This window comes from Carassius auratus, chromosome 46 (genome assembly GCF_003368295.1).
Source record: "Carassius auratus strain Wakin chromosome 46, ASM336829v1, whole genome shotgun sequence".
In the NCBI taxonomy this organism is placed as follows: Eukaryota; Metazoa; Chordata; class Actinopteri; order Cypriniformes; family Cyprinidae; genus Carassius; species Carassius auratus.
Window position 1 is genome coordinate 13,125,133 of NC_039288.1, and position 17,569 is coordinate 13,142,701.

Below are 17,569 nucleotides of genomic sequence, written 5' to 3' on the forward strand. Positions count from 1 at the left end.
CTCGGGCTTTACGCAAGTTTGCGTTTCCCCCAGTGAGTCTGCTCGCACAGACACTGTGCAAGGTTAGGGAGGACGAGGAACAGGTCCTGTTGGTTGCGCCTTACTGGCCCACCCGGACCTGGTTTTCGGAACTCATACTCCTCGTGACAGCCCCTCCCTGGCGCATCCCCCTGAGGAGAGACCTTCTCTCTCAGGGGCTTGGCACCATTTGGCACCCGCGTCCAGATCTCTGGAACCTCCATGTGTGGCTTCTAGACGGGACACGGCAGACCTAAGTGATCTGCCCCCAGCGGTGGTAGACACTATCACTCAGGCTAGAGCCCCTTCTACGGGGCAGGCCTATGCTCTGAAGTGGAGTCTGTTCACGAATTGGTGTTGTTCTCACCGAGAAGACCCCCGGAGATGCCCGGTCAAAGTCGTGCTTTCTTTCCTGCAAGGTAGGCTGGAGCGTGGGCTGTCACCCTCCACCCTGAAGGTGTATGTGGCTGCCATTGCAGCACATCACGATGCAGTGGACGGCCGGTCCCTGGGGAGGCATGACATGATCGTTAGGTTCCTGAGGGGTGCCAGAAGGTTACATCCTCCTAGGACACCCTTGATCCCCTCCCGGGACCTCTCTATTGTCCTGGCAGGACTTCAGAGGGGTCCCTTTGAGCCGCTGGATTCGGTTGAGCTGAAGTTCCTGTCTCTCAAGACAGCGCTCCTGATCGCGCTCACTTCCATCAAGAGGGTCGGGGACCTCCAAGCATTTTCGGTAAGTGAAGAGTGCCTTGTGTTCGGGCCGGCCTACTCTCACATTGTCCTGAGACCCCGGCCTGGATACGTGCCCAAGGTTCCCACCACTCCCTTCCGAGACCAGGTGGTGAACCTGCAAGCGCTGCCCCTGGAGGAGGCAGATCCAGCCTTGTCGTTGCTGTGTCCCGTAAGAGCGCTTCGCATATACGTGGACCGCACCCAGAGTTTCAGAAGCTCTGAGCAGCTCCTGGTCTGCTTTGGAGGTCAGCAGAAGGGGAAGGCTGTCTCTAAGCAGAGGTTGGCCCACTGGATAGTGGACGCCATCACCTTGGCTTACCATTCCCAAGGCGAGCCGTGTCCCCTGGGGGTGAGGGCTCACTCCACACGGAGTGTGGCCTCCTCTTATGCGTTGGTGCACGGCGCCTCTCTGGCAGACATTTGTCGAGCTGCGGGCTGGGCGACACCTAACACCTTTGCGAGGTTTTACAGCCTCCGTGTAGAGCCAGTTTCCTCCCGTGTGTTGGGTAACAGGTAATTGGCGGGAAGGGCTGGCTGGGTGTCTCGCTTGCTGCGCCATTCCCCCTAACACGGGGATGTGAGCGCCTTCTTCTCCCAGTAGAGTTCCCCGGTTGGCGTACCCTTGTCGAGCATCCTCCAGCACCCTCGGCGTCAGACTTGGCGGAGCAGTCTGTCGCCAGGCCCAGTACTGGCGTTAGCATGCCCGGAGCCGGTCAGCCCCTGTACTGGGCTAGGTGTCCATATGGCTGGGTTCCCTACGGGTAATCCCATATGTGTATTCTTCCACGGTAAGGTTTCCCTCTTGGCAAACCCGTGTCTTCCCTTGACAGATCGCTCTGTCAGTCTCTTCTGGCAGCCGTTCCATCCCTACTCCAAGGTAGGACCTGCCTCAGAGACCCTTTCCATATGTAGTACTGCCCCCTGGGCCAGTCCATATCGGTATTTCCACATGTCACCTCTCTACGGGTAGGATGTGGTCTCCGTAGCGACCTTTCCTATAGGCTCGCTTCCCCATTGTCTTGCCAGCTGAAAGAACAAATAGGGAAGATCTGAAGCAATCTTTCACTGAAGGTTGGAATCCCTTCCATTTACTTTATGTGGGCGGAACAGCAGCATGGCCTTCTCCAGCAGCGATGTACTCACCCTTTGGCCCCTTCGGTACCAAGGTCAGTGAATTTGCGCTGGGGCTTTGGGAAGGTTACGACCTTAAGCGTAGCTTTTGTGGCACGCCAAGGCTTGTCAACAATTGCAGCGCCTCAGGGTTGTGACGAGGTTCAGGTTATGGCGTTTTCCATTGGACCCCATTTGTCGGTCGACATAACTCGTAGTGACCGACAGATAGGGAACGTCTCGGTTACGTACGTAACCCTCGTTCCCTGATGGAGGGAACGGAGACGTTATGTCCCCATGCCACAACCTTGAACCATTCGCTGTTGCCGGGACACGTTCTCGGCTCCTCAGCGTAAAACCTAATGAGTGGATGCACCTGTCGCCCTATTTATACCCGTTGGCACGGGGAGTGGCTCAGGTGTGTTAATCCACTTGCCAATTTCATTGGCGTTTTCTCTTAAAATCAGAGATGATTGGCCTCCCAAGTGAGACCCCATTTGTCGGTCGACATAACGTCTCCGTTCCCTCCATCAGGGAACGAGGGTTACGTACGTAACCGAGACGTTACATTTGTAACCTGAGACATTCTTTTGCACTTTAAACTTTTAACTTTAAACTTTTATCTTTATATACTTTTCTGTATTTGTTTATTGTTTTTAAATGTTCATATATTTTTGTTAATAAAGAAAAATTTATTAAAGTTGTTATATCGCATTATGATCAATTACGATTTTTCATCTTAATTTCAATAATATCAAAATGTAAAAAACATATTGTAATAATACCATATACCGTGATAAAAGCATGAGAATAATCTCAACAGGAAAATATGATACCGGCATGTCTCTTGTTCGAGAAGACCCCCGGAGCTACCCAATCAGGGTCGTGCTTTCCTTTTTGCAGCAAGGGCTGGAGAGAATGCGGTGTCTCCCCCCTCTCAGTCCAGGTTGCTGTGATTTACCATGACTTCGTGAAGGGTGTAAAATCCACGAAGCCCATGGTTCCCCATCCAACTTCTGCCATTTCCAAAAGGATTACAATCACCTACAATTTTCCAAATGCACCCAAACAGATATCATATGTGTATTTGCTCCCGAGACCTCGTTCAGGAAGGATTCATCTTTCACAGTGTCCCTATTCCACGTGGAACTGGTAAATTTTTCCAGTGTTATCCAATCACACTGTGTGGATAGTGTTTTGACAATGTTGAATGGAACTTCTTGTTGCGACCTCCAACCTACACCAAAAAGAGGGCACAGGTTCGCAAAGGGCACTGAAATGGGCAGCATCCATGGAGCTTTGGTAGGAATTCCAATTCGTCGGTCATCCCCAACGTCACGTGACGTCTACAGTGACCGACTGAAAGAAAACATCTTGGTTACATATGGTAACCCTTGTTCCCTGAAGTCAAGGAGATGTTTGCATTATACAATTATTTCTGAATTGTCTAAGGAGTGTTAGATCATTATGACATTGCATATCTGACTGTATATAAAGTTCCCTCATGAGCAGAATGAAACATGGATCTGTAAAAGAGGTGTTCAGAGGCCTTCTCCAAACCTCATAGCCCTTCAAGCCATGGACCTTTTGTTGTTATTGTTGTTGTTATTTCTCATTTTAAAGGTTTAACGCAACATACTGCTTTTAGGGCACATTTATATTATTTTAATGTTTTCCAACAGTATAACACAAGATTGTAGAAAAGAGGAATAGTAGATTGATTGTGTTGTCATTGTTTAATCAGGAGTCAGATTTTGAAAAGTAATGAATAACATCTCCTCTCCCAAATTTCTCACTATCACAGCTCTGAATGAGTGGGACTGGACCAGCAGGATCATATTTTTCTCATTTGCTCTTCCAGTTTACCTTCTGACTATTGTTCTGAATGCTGCCTTGATTATGATTATTGCTTTTGAGAAAGCCCTGCATGAACCCATGTACATTTTCTTGTGTAATCTCTGTGTTAATGATCTGTGTGGAACTACAGGGTTTTATCCCAGGGCTTTGGTATATTTACTCACAGAAACTAACAGGATTTCAATTGAGGAATGTATTGTACAATGTCTTGCTGTTGTGATGTATACAACTGGGGAATTCACCAATTTAAGTGTCATGGCTATTGATAGGTACATAGCAATCTGTCAACCTTTACGTTATTACACCATTATGTCACCTTTCACTGTGAGGAGCCTGGTGACTTTTATTTGGATATTTCCATTTTTCATAGGGGTAATGGCAATTTCACTGGCTCTGAAACACCCTCTGTGCAGACATGACATGCATAGACTTTTCTGTGAGCATCTTTCCCTGATGAATCTTGCATGCAAACAAGACATTTTTCAAGGCATCATTAATGGATTTATCTATATCAGCAAGGCTGTATTTTTTGTTTTTGTTCTGATATCCTATTTAAAAATAATACTAGCTTGTCGAAAATCTAAAGTTAATCAAGAGAAGTTCTACAGCACATGTGTGCCACACCTAATTTCCTTTATGATTACAACATGTGGTCTTTCCGATTCTCTTCTCACAAGATTTAAAGCAGAAACAGTGTCTAATATAGCATCTACATTTTTGTCTGTTATCATCCTGACTGTTCCCCCTGTTGTCAATCCTGTAATATATGGTATAAAATTAGGTCCAATTAGGGCAAAAATATTGTATATTTTCAAAAGTCAAAGGATTCATAACTTTTAGTATTCACTGTTATAAATATTGTTGCCTGCATTTTGTGTCATGATGCATCACAGTGATGATACTTTAAAAGTGGCAATAATAAAAGGTTTTTGTTTTTGTTTTTGTTTTTTCGCTGAAGAATCAATGTGCTTATATAATATTTGCTGAACAGGATAAAGTTTTCTTTGAGCTGTACCATTAATGTCACATGAATTAGTAGCTAAGAAATGTTTACAATTAAAGAAATGCTTAGTATTTGACACTGAATTTGAATTTTATCAATGACAATTAAATTAAAATAAAAAAATTAAAATTAAATATATAAATAAAAAAGTGGGTCTCTGTCACATGTATTATAACAGTAAGTTTTCAAACATACATTGGAGTTGAATAAGATGTTATGAACACTGATAACACTGAAACTCAACCCAAAAAATTGAAAACACAATAAAAATGTTATGCCATCTTTTGGTAAAAACCTAAAAGCCAGCCAGCATTTTTCAAGATCATAAGCAAGCCATATTCTCTCCTCGTGTTCATATATATATTTTTTTTATTAAATTATTTTATTTTTTTTGTGTGTTTTCAACCAAAACACAACCAGCTAAGTGTTTGTTATTGGTATTAAAATAATAAACTAAACTATAAAAGCTGGAAATCCAAAGTTTCTTATATAAATTTCATTATAGTTTATCAGTTATGAAAATACAATCTGAGAAATGTTGTATTTTAGACGAGCAGTTTCAATAATTCTGCTCTTACCAAGCTTCATTTGTGAAAAAAATGAGTTCAGCGCGCTCTAAGGGACCTTCTTTGTGTTGGTGGAATGGCGCTACAGTGGTGGTCTTTTTCCTTTTCTGAGTGGGATGCATACATCTGGCATACTAAAACAAAACTAAAATTTCAGCATACTAAAATAGCATTTGCTAAAGAGCATTCACAGGTGGGCACATCATTTTTAAAGCTGATGCTGCATCTTTGCCAACTTGTTGCTGCGTCTTTGTAAAAATGAAGCTCTGTCTTTATAGAGACAACACTGTGTCTTGGTATAGATGCCATTCCACCCATGAGTTTCAGGATGCGGTTGTTACCTGGTGACTGGTTATGATCACGATCATTGCTTCACGTGTCTGGGCATTAAGCTTGCTATGGTTGCATTTGTTGATGAGTCATGTTCTTATTGCGGGAATATGACCATCGTGGAGTTGTGGACCAGGCGACAATACCTGAGAAGGGGTGGAGTTCCAGTGTCTCTGCCTATATCTAGTTCTCTTTGGAAGTTGGAGAGGGACTACTTTAGGCAGTAGCTCGAGCAGTCTGAGGGTGACAGTGACAGCTATCCCTCTGAGGACCCAACCTCCCTGGTACCCTCACTCCTCTCGGCCCGTTGAGCTTCCAGAGGAACATGCTGGGTCCTCTACAAGGAGTATACGAGCTGTATCCTTTGGTGCTCCTCCCGACGATCGGATGTCGATTGCTGCATCGGAGGGTGAACTGGAGCTCTTTGGAGAGGAGGATTCTGCCGCATTGCTGCCCTCATTGAGCGGTCGTTGGGCATCCACCCCACCCGTCCAGGCCCCTGCCAAACCTGGCGGTAAGGGGAAGAGCAAGAAGCCCTGAGACGGGTGACCCAGAGATGGGGAGAGCTGCTCTTTGGGATATAGTGAATGCACTAATCCCTCCCCAGAAAATCTTTTGTTTTGTTTTGTCCCACCGCTGACCTCACAGCTTGTGGTACACAAATCTTGACAAAAGAGCAGTTTCCGGAATCCTAGTTAGTGCTGGCTAGCCCGTCTCACTGCTCCTTCGGACAATCAAACTCGGCTATGTAATTCAGTTCACCCTGCATCCCCAAAATTCAGGGGCATCCACTACACATCAGTGTAGGCAGCTGATGCTCATGTCTTGCATGTGGAGATCACAGTCCTACAGGCAAAGAACACTATAGAGCTGGTCCCTCAAAGCGATGTGAAGACGGGGTTTTACAGCCAAGAAATGTGGTGGGTTATGACTGATCTTGGACCTGCATGACTTGAACTGGGCTGTTCACAGGCTTGAATTTTAAGATGTTGATTTAGAAACTAGGGGTGTAACGGTACACATATTAGTACCAAACTGTTTCTGTATGGGTCTTTTGGTTCGGTATGCATGTGTACCGCATGAATACAGTATTTTATATAAAAAAAAAATTCTCAGGAAATTTAAATAATAAATGCCGTTTTGACAGTCTTTGATGTGGTGTGACAGATCGCTGCATAAAAGCCTGGGAGAGTTGCTTCTGGGACAGTTCAGAAACGTGCTGTTATAAACCCAACACAAGCATCCTATTAGACACGGGACATATATACGTGGCATTACTGCTCTGTAAGTAGGCTCAGACTGCTCGCAACCCTCCCTCCCCATTATAAACATGAGCAAATTACTGTGCACCATCTGGTTGTCATCTTCTTTTGTTTCAGATCAGTAAGGCTTTCAAGTTCCGGCTGGCATGAGCCTCACTGCTGAGAGTCACTCATCCTTATAACCAAGCTACAGTATAGATGTCCCACAGCCACATCTACACAATTATCACTGTTCGCTTTTAAAGACATTAATAAGTGTCTTAATTGTTGATGTATCTATAAATTGATGGTTCCGGGGGGTTAATGTTAAAGCTCTTGAATGTTCAATTAATTTTAATAAAGGAACCATACAGCCAAAGATAAATAGTTTCAATAAACTGAAGTTACTTGCCAAAGTGGTCCTGTCTGAACTAGTTTTAACGCAAAAAACACGACTGAACATCTCATGCCTCAGCAAGTCATTAATAGTGTCTACAGCTCATTAGTTCACCAGAGAAATTAAGTCTAGACAGGAGCATTTCATGAAATATTACACTATATACTTATATTTTACTAAACCTTAAAATTATTTAATGTATGTGTGGCGAGTGGGGCGGGGCCGAGAGGCGTGGGAACGAGGAGTGAGGCCAGGTGTAGTGATTGGATATGAGCTACACCTGAGCCCCACCCCTCGTTCCCACGCCTCTCGGCCCCGCCCCACTCGCCACAGTATGTTTCAATTAATCTGTTATGAAACAGTGTGCAATCGAATATATTAAATACCCTAGAAATTGTATTATTTATGAGTTCGTTTAAAAAAACTGAATTATGTGCAGTTTACATGTTTGGACACAATTTTTTGTAAAGTGTTGATCATCTTTTTAAAAATAAATAGTAGGCAAATTTAAGTTTTGGTTAAGATGTTAGGTCTTACCGTAGCCATATAATGTAAAAGGGCTCCCTATAGTTTTAAGAATAAGCTGAGATAAATTTGTATCACTAAGAAAATTTTGACTATAACTGAATGTATTTAAAGAAAGAGCAACTTTTTCAGTAAACCACTGTTTATTAAAAAAAAAAAAAATCATATAGAACAGTGACATTAAAGCTGAGGTACGTACCAAACCATCATATTTGTGTACAGTTACACCCCTAGCAGAAATGCATCTTTGGGTCATCCATTCCCAAGACTAGTTTGCAGTGACTGACCTGAAGGATGCATACTTTTCTCGATCCTTCAGTGCCACAGACCTTTTCTGCAGTTTGCATTCAAACGATGAGCATTTCAGTTCTGGGCCCTGCCCTTTGAGCCTGTTGGGTCTTAGGGTCAACTGGGAAAAGACGCGGAAGATCTCTTTTCTCGGTATGGAGTTGGATTTGGTCGAACAGACAGCACGCCTCACAGAGGAACATGCTAAGTCAGTGTTGAACCTCTTGAATTCGTTCAAGGGCAGGACGGCAGTCACACTGAAACAATTTCAGAGGCATATGGCTGCTGCTGCGGCAGTCAGGACGCTGGGGCTGCTTCATACGAGTCCGCTTCAGCACTGGCTTCATGGCTGAGTCCTGATGTGGGCATGGCAGCACAATACTCACCGGGTCCAAGTCACACTGATCTGTTGCGAAACCTTCCCCCGTAGTCAGACCTTACTTTTCTTTGGATGAGAGTGCTCCTAGAACAGGTTTCCAGGCATGCTGTGCCACAAACGGATGCCTCCACCACCGCACATAATAGTCCGTATGGACAGTACCACAAATTTTGCGTACATCAACTGTCACTCCCGTCATATGTTGTAACTCCCCCGCCACCTCCTCCTTTAGAGTCAAAAACTTCTGAGGTCGCTTCATGCTTTTCATATTCCTGGTCAACTCAATCGTTCTACCATAGGCGTAAGTCCCACGGGGACCATCTGAGGGGTTTCCGCCCCTAAAATGATGATTACAAACCACACTTTGTATTGTAAGTAGTAAAACAACACAAACAGGGCAAAAATGTATTTTAATAAAAAAAATTGTCTCCCCCTCCCTTGCCTCACAGTGCTTTGGTCCAAATGAAATGCCTGCTTTGATATTTTATATCACCTACACACAAGTCCTGTGAGAGAGATGTCAATAGTTATGGAACTCCAGTAAGTAAGGCTGTCTGCTATTTTATTTACTTAAACATCGGATGAAGTGGTTATTTTATCTTTAATACATGATGCCAATGTATTTTTCAATGAGTCCGCTATTTTATTGATTATAACGTTACCTGTTTGACGGAAAGGGTTTCAAAGTTTTCACAACAAAACCCACCCAATTGCTACTCAAAATTAGTCCAAACTAACTGCATTTCAAGTGGTGTTCCCCAGTAAAAAATTAGCATTTCATGGGCTAAAATATACATGATTGAGGTTGCTTCAACACCTGGTGCAGACATGAAAAACAGACTGTGGCAACAGTGACAAAGAAGCCCAATTCCATGGGAAAACCACAGACTGGACAACACTGTTATGGATAGTAATGTCTACAATGGACACAGAGTGTTGTCAAAGCGTGACCACAACAGCTTGACAGTCTTATTTGGCATGGCTTCCATGCTGCACTAATAGTAGCACGACTTAATGTATACAGTATCCTTACAAGTACAATTTTAGCTGGATTATTTGTGTCCCCTTCAAAAATTGCTCTATAGAAATTTTATGTTTATTGTCCCCCCAACTGTTAGACAAAATCTACGCCCCTGCGTGCGGCTGATGAGCTGTCATGAGCTGCACTACCGGGAGAATGGAGACTCCATCCCCAGATGGTCCAGCTGATTTGGAGCCATTTCAGAGTCACTCAGGTAGACCCGTTTGCCTCTCCAGAAACCTCACACTGCTATTGTAGCTGTTCTAAACCCTGACTGAAGGAACACTCTGAATGGATGCGCTGGCACACTGCTTGCCTTAGGGCCTAAACAAATATGCATTTTCCCTAGTGAGCCTTCTTGCACAGACACTGCAAGGTCAGGGAGGATGAGGAGCTGGTATTGCTCATTGTACCTTATTGCCCAAACAGGAACTGGTTCCTGGAACTGATGCTCCTCATGACAGCCCTTCCCTGGTGTATTCCTCTGAGCAAGGATCTACTAGTGACCCAAGTGGATCCCATGTGTGTAAATTCCACGGTATAGCTCAGTGTTTCCTCAGCAGATGTTATGTCATTTCCCAAGGGGTTGCAGTCACATCTAAATCTTCCATATGCACCTAAACGGTTTTCAGAGTGTGTAAGTGCTTCCAAAATCCTCCTTCGGGAAGGATGGGGCTTCCTTAACGTTCCTGTTCCAAGTGGAAAGGGTAAGTTTCCCCAGTGTTATCCAAATCACACTGACAGGTTAATGTTAAGACAAACAGTGACTGGCCTTCCTGCTGCAAGCCTTGGCCTATACTCAGAGGGGCAAAGGAGGCTTGCACAGGACACTGGAAGGGGCAGCATCCATGGCGCTTTGGTAGGGATTCCAAATTCAACGGTCAATGGTGTGACAACCAACTGAAAGGGAACGTCTTGGTGACATATGTAATCCTCATTCCCTGAAGGAGGGAACAGAGATGTCACATCCCATCGACCACAGCTGCTGTACCACCGCTGAGGTAACCGACTCGGCTCCTAAGCAAAAATGTGAGTATGCATTGCACCTGCTGCCTTTTTATACTCGGACTGCGATCAGCGGCAGCTGGATGCAATCATCGGATGTCAATGTGCATTGGCTCGTTTAGTTAAAAAGGCATGGATAATGGCTTCAAAAACAAATAATGGATAACGAATAATTCTGCCAGAATATTCGGCTGAGGCTGCAGGACAATCTGGTGTTTGCTAGGTAACAGGTGAGCCAGGGGACCAGCGCAATATTTAGCACAAACCTCCTAAAGTCGTGCAATAATACATTTTACATGTTCTACTATTTGTGTATATTTAAAAGGCAATGATTTAAACCTTATAGGCTAGGAAATTATACATTAATGAATGGAAAAAGCACTGTGCGATCATCAATCAAACAGCCGCGCAATTTGCCAAAATGCTGTTGTAGCTTCTGTGTGTCACATGACAACCCCACCACCCACACCCCCACTCGTGCCACCTTAAAAATAATGAGTGCATGAATCTCCTGCTTATACATTAAATAAAATATTTGTACATTTAATAAGCTGTCACAGAGTATGAAATAAATACAGTCCAAAACCGTGTTAGCTCTGTTCCAGGAGGAATGCCTTTGCTTAGTCACAATTAACATTGATATTTCCATAATATTTACGCTTGCATATCAGAATTTTCATCAGCTTTTACTCCAGTTTCAGAGTCATGATCCTTCAAAAATAATTATAATGTATTGATTTATTACCAGTGCTGGAAACAGTTTTGCTGCTTAATATTTTTTGGAACCTGTGACATTTTGTTTAGAATTCTTTAATGAATAAAAAACTAAAGAGAACATCTCTGATAGTAAATCAACATATTGGAATGATTTCTGCAGGATTATGTGACACTGAAGACTGGAGTAGAGGCTGATGAAATATGTATAAATATATATTACATACGTAACAAGACATTTTTTAAAAGAGTCCATGAGGATCATTTAAGTGTCCTAAAATTCAGTTGCAGTTTAACTAGAATAAATAGTATTATTTTAGTCAAAGAGTTTCTACTGATCCTCCATTTCCTGAAATCATCAGTTACTTCAGAATTACAGAAGGATAAAGTTATCTAAAACACTTCAAGGTCACATTTGCATTCTATAATTATTTCTGAATTATCAAGGGACTGTTAGATCATTATGATGTTGCAAATCTGACTGTATATAAATTTCCCTCATGCAGCTGTGAGCAGATTGAAAGATGGATTTCTAAAAAAAATAGCCGTTCAGAGGCCTTTTCCAAACCTCACAGTCTTTCAAGCAATTCAGCATACTGCTTATAAGTCTATTTTAATGATTTAAAGTCATCCCACAGTATAACAAGATACACAAGATTGTACACAGAAAAAAAAAATCTACATTGGCCTTGTTTGTTCTGGAGTCACATTTTGAGAAGAAATGAATAACATCTCCTCTCCCAACTTTCTCACTATCACGGCTCTGAATGAGTGGGACTGGACCAGCAGGATCGTATTTTTTTCATTTGCTCTTCCAGTTTACCTTCTGACTATTGTTCTGAATGCTGCCTTGATTATGATTATTGCTTTTGAGAAAGCCCTGCATGAACCCATGTACATTTTCTTGTGTAATCTCTGTGTTAATGATCTGTGTGGAACTACAGGGTTTTATCCCAGGGCTTTGGTATATTTACTCACAGAAACTAACAGGATTTCAATTGAGGAATGTATTGTACAAAGTATTGTCATCATTGTTTATGGGGCTGGTGAATTTTCAAATTTAAGTATCATGGCTGTTGATAGGTACATAGCGATCTGTCGACCTTTACGTTATCACAGCATTATGTCACCTTTCACTGTGCGAAGCCTGGTGACATTTATTTGGATATATCCTTGTTTTCTGAGTATAATGGCCACTATTGTTGCTATGAAATACCCTTTTTGCAGACATGAAATAGTTAAACTTTTCTGTGAAAACCTGTCCTTGGTTAATCTTCAGTGCAAACAAGATAATTTAAATGGGATTTTTAATGGATGGATGTATGTAACTGCAATTGTCTTAATTAGTTTTGTTCTGATTTCCTATTTTAAAATAATTCTAGCTTGTCGGAAATCTAAAGTAAATCAAGAGAAGTTCTTAAGCACTTGTGTACCACACTTGATTTCCTTTCTGAACTACATAGCCTGTGTTTTTTTTGATTCCTCCCAGACAGAATTTAGAACAAAAGCATTGCCTCACATGTTATATAGTTTTCTAACGGTTATATTCCTGATTGTTCCCCCTGTTGTCAATCCTGTAATATATGGTATTAAATTAAGTCCAGTAAGGGCAAAAATACTATTTATCTTCCGAAGTTTAAAGATTAGGAACATGTAGCACACACTTTATAATTTAGTGTTGACATCTTTTTGTCTTTACTCTGCATTACTCTGACCTTTTATTAAAACCTTTTATTTATTTTTTTATGTAATGTTATTTAAACAGGATAATTTATTCTTTAAGCTGTACTTTTCATGTAACATGATGTAAAAGGAGAAATAAGTAAATGTATATGTATATTTACATAAGTTATTGTGTCTTAGTATTTGACACTGCATATATTTTGCGCTATTAAAGCTGACATAGCAGACCTGTGTAACATTTATTAAAACAATGGTTCTCACAAATACAGTTGCTCTGTACATGTTGCTACAGTATTAACAATGATATCAAAAGTGTCAAAGTGACACTTTAGTGCTATCTTCTAGTTGAAGACCTATATGCTTCCAAAATGTTTATAAGACTACTGGAAAACCAAAATCAAGGACTGAATACAATTCTAGTTTGTCATTTACTCTGATACAATATTAATTTAGAAATGGCTAAATGTCAAAATTACAAATAAATTATTCTAGCTGTTCCATTATTGGTATTTGCCATCCAACATTGAATGTTTCAGTGCAAGATTATACTACAAACCATGCCTTTAATAGTATGTCGGTTGCATTCAAGAATGATTTTATATATATATATATATATATATATATATATATATATATATATATATATATATATATAAAATGTAAATTAACAAAGGCCTGTTACATTCTTCTTATTAGCATATTAGGCCTCTTATTATTATTAAGTTAGATTAATTATTAAATTATAACCTACTACAATTAATTTAGTCTCCACAATAATTTCATAGAGCATCACTGCTTAACTGACGTGCTGCAAGGATAATAAAGATTATAGACTATTCCTCATTGTAAATCAGTCATCACCTTGGTATTGATAGACCACACGCGCATGTGAGAGCTGAACAGCACACCTTTAAACTAAACTCATTTAAGCCTTGCCAGTATAAATATGAAAGAGACAGACAACGCGAATGAGAACTCCTGCACGCTGTGAAACTTCAACCATTCACCTCTCAAAGAAGACACAAACATTCACATTCTTCACAATCCATTTTTTGTCTTTCTTTTTATATACATTTACATTTAACATTTAATCATTTAGCAGACTTATATACATACAGCATTATATACATACACTTTAAGGATAGGACAGACCCATTTACATGCAAAGTTCGGCAACCGCCTTTGGGCACCTCAAAGCCAAGGGCCCCCTAAAATGCTTTTTACATAGGGCAGGAGAGGTTTATTACCACAACGACTGTCTGCATGTCCGCATTGAACGTGCTTCATGTGTATCCTGCTTGTAGCACAATTAAAATTTAATGTATCTGAAGCTGTAATTAAAACCTGTGCAACAGTGCGTATTGTATGTTTATTGTTTTAAATACCGCTTGTCCGCTTACTTGTTGGATCTAAGTATTAGATGCATGTGCAGTTTCTATGTTGATTGATATAATTCTATAGGTGTGTGATGCAAAAAAACTACTTTCAATCCAGGTCAGACGGTGGGTGGTATTTTAGTATGCAAATTTATTCAAAGAATATAGGAAATGAGAATACAACTCATAACTTGCAAACAGATTAGTAAGTATTAAAATCAGCTTCAAATATAGAAAATACAATTCCCAAAATTAATTTAGTTTTAAAAACAATCCATACATGATGGATTTAAGATTAGTACAAATGGTTATAATATTCAAAAGTAGTCAAACTGTTAAAATGTATTTCAAAAATAATAATACAAAGCATATAAGAATATTTGTATATCAAACAGTCAAAGTAATAATAATATTCAAAGTAATCATTTTGGACGGTCAAAACATATAATTACTGATTTTGACTTTGCTCAGTTGAATGCAGGGTTACAAAATACCTCAGGAGATTGGCTGTACTGCGTCCCTCATTAAAACCCAAAAAGGATTAAAAATAACTCAAGAAACAGACATGTGGAACTAAAACTCAGACATACAAAATCATAAAGCTCAAAATATAAACGTTTTTTGGAACTAGATGGAAATCTACTGCCTTATCTATTTCTATATTGCTGCAAAAGTTTTCTAAAGTCTGTAACAGCCTGTGAAGGCCTCGGGAACAGAATGTCTTGTGCCTTTGAGCACGTAGCAAATTTACACATGACAGAAATCAGAATTTGGGTTACACCAGTGTGTAAATGTATTTTTATTTTTAGGGCCCAAGCACTGCAGTGCGAGGACCCTATTGGAATTGCTCTATTTATTATTATTTTTTTTATTTTTTTTCAGTTTCATTTAAATTTGTAGTTTAAAAAAAAACTAACGGCAACGGCAACAACACAAATAAACGTTACTGCGCAACGCGCGCTTTTGTGGACCTAACTTAACTTCCGGTAGACTTCCAAATAGAATCAACAACAAAAGCCAAGTGCCTCTAGAGTAGATATTTTTTGATAACAAACAAAATATGTTTGCTGCGTGGATCAGGCGGACTTAATGAAAATGCAAATTCATTCTTTGCCAGCAGGAGATGTTTTAAAGCATAGACATAAAGCACGAGAAATAGAGGTTTCCCCAGTAACAGCTGTAAACAAAGCAGAGCTGGTACGCTCACATGCTGCATTATCAGGCATATAACATGCTAGTCTTCCTTCAGAAATACAGCCATATAAAAACACTGTGCCTCGTTTTGATATTTAAACATATAAATGTAAGGAATTATTATTATTAAACGTGCAGTACGTAACGTTACTCATGTTTATTCTACAAAGCCTTTTTGAAAATCGATCAGTTTTAAAATTGTGGTGAGTCTCCAAAAATAAATAAATGTAAGGGAAACACAACCCGCAGCACAACCCCCTGAGCCCAACTTCAGTCTACTCATCAACTTGACTTTAACTGCGTTTGTAGAAGGCACCGCAGGCAGACCGATATACACAACACAGACGGGAAGTTAACATAGGTCCAGGCGCGTGCACCCTATGAAACCGTCGGCTATATTGTTCCACAATGTAGTTCTCATTCTGACTAATTTAAGTTTGTATATGAATGAAACTCTGAAAGGATCCGACTGTTTTGATTATTTTTTCCTTTTATCTGATAAAGTAAAGTTTATGAGCAGAGCTCTGCTTTGTTTACAGATGTTACCGGGGAAAGCTGACATTCCAAAAGCGCCTTCTGCTGGCAGGAAAATTTATGTTTATTTTCAATAATCCAGACTGCAGTTTTTGTTCAGACCAATGCAAAGATCCACCCACATAACTCTGTTTTAAATTAATATAATGATTTATATTTCTAAAAATGGCACAAAAAAAAATGGCACAATTGTGAGGTTTATCATTTTATAACTTATTTTGTTTTTGTGAAAACCTGTATCTCAACTTTAAATCAATTGCTATTCCGTGGTCTACAGCATGAATGAAAGCTATTTTTAACATGAAAACTGTAGAAACACTGGACACAACTATGGGGCACCATTGTGCGCTCTCTATTCCAGGCCCATCTGATCCGCCTTGGTGGTCTCCTGCCTTGTCAGCTCCACTTTGATGGTCATCTGGTTTATGATCTTAATAATTCAAATTAGATGTCAAGTGATGGCAATTTAGTTTATTTTGCTAGCAACTTCCCCACTCCTTTTGAGACTTTTTTCCAATCTTAAGGGACAAATATAGCAACTTCTTGGACAAACCTTATCTAAATTCTCATCTTGCCCACTGATCTTAATTAATCTTTAGATAGATCAGTGAATTTGCCCTTATGATGTAATCTAGTGACACTTAGCTACCAGTTTAAGCTACTTTCAGATGAAACCAGTTGGCAACACTGACTGCAAGTGGATCTTCTGTACAATGCAATGCTATATCAAAAATATTAAAGTAACACTTTGGTGCCATCTTCTGGTAAAAAAAACTATATGCCTCTAAGATTTCTGAAGATTTTTGTGCAAGATAACACCTTAAATAAAAATATGTGGGTAGATAAAGTGCATGCAAAATACAATAACAACTATAAACTATATTTATTATATACATTTAAAATATTTTTCGAATTTATGTTAGAATATTTTTGTCTAAATGGTTCCAATGAGAACTTTTGTCATCTAAAGAAACTCTGTTCCACAAATGTTCTATGTGGCAAAAGAATGTTCTTCAGATTATAAAAAAGTAAGAAAGAGATAATTCTTTAAAGAACCTTTGACTAAATGTTTCTTTGTGGGGGGAAAGAACAGTTCTATGGCATCGCTGTGAAGAATCTTTTAAGTATCTTTATTTTTTAAGAGTGCATTTACTCTATATACCATGCAACTGTCCCATTTCCTCAATCCAAATAACTTTTGTTTCGTCTTTTATTTCATTTAAAATTGAATACATTAATTATAATATTGTAAATGAAATATTATTGTAATATTTGCTTTACATTAAGTTAATACATCAAGAAAGGTTTTGAGTCGAAAATTCATACAAATGTGTGTTTTAAAAATGGAATGCTTTGAACATATTGTTAAAAATATTTTAAATGTAGGATTTTTGTGAATTTTATCCTACAAATTGAAATTTAATATATCACTAAATTTTTTGTGTTGTGCAAAATCGGCAAATATTCTGTCAAGAGTTAAATATAGAGACCAGCATCTCAGCAAAGTGAGCATATCAAGATTGTTAAGACACCTACAAATTACAGCCGTCAGGATAAGCATGTGTTTCAGATCAGGTGATTTTATTTTTTTAA

General features: G+C 39.9%; 2 protein-coding genes across 2 annotated transcripts; both read left to right on the forward strand.

The window, feature by feature from the left end:
- Positions 1-3,627: 3,627 nt before the first annotated feature.
- LOC113063676 (olfactory receptor 14J1-like) lies at positions 3,628-4,560 on the forward strand. The gene has a single exon (XM_026234010.1). It carries the CDS (start codon positions 3,628-3,630, stop codon positions 4,558-4,560), a length of 933 nt encoding a protein of 310 aa, XP_026089795.1.
- Positions 4,561-11,910: 7,350 nt separating this feature from the next.
- On the forward strand, positions 11,911-12,846 carry or61c3 (odorant receptor, family 61, subfamily C, member 3). Its single transcript, XM_026234074.1, has one exon. It carries the CDS (start codon positions 11,911-11,913, stop codon positions 12,844-12,846), a length of 936 nt encoding a protein of 311 aa, XP_026089859.1.
- Positions 12,847-17,569: the final 4,723 nt, after the last annotated feature.

Bases quoted from the DNA above. Each gene is read 5' to 3' on its own strand.
- LOC113063676 (XM_026234010.1), top strand. From the start codon at position 3,628: ATGAATAACATCTCCTCTCCCAAATTTCTCACTATCACAGCTCTGAAT.
- or61c3 (XM_026234074.1), top strand. From the start codon at position 11,911: ATGAATAACATCTCCTCTCCCAACTTTCTCACTATCACGGCTCTGAAT.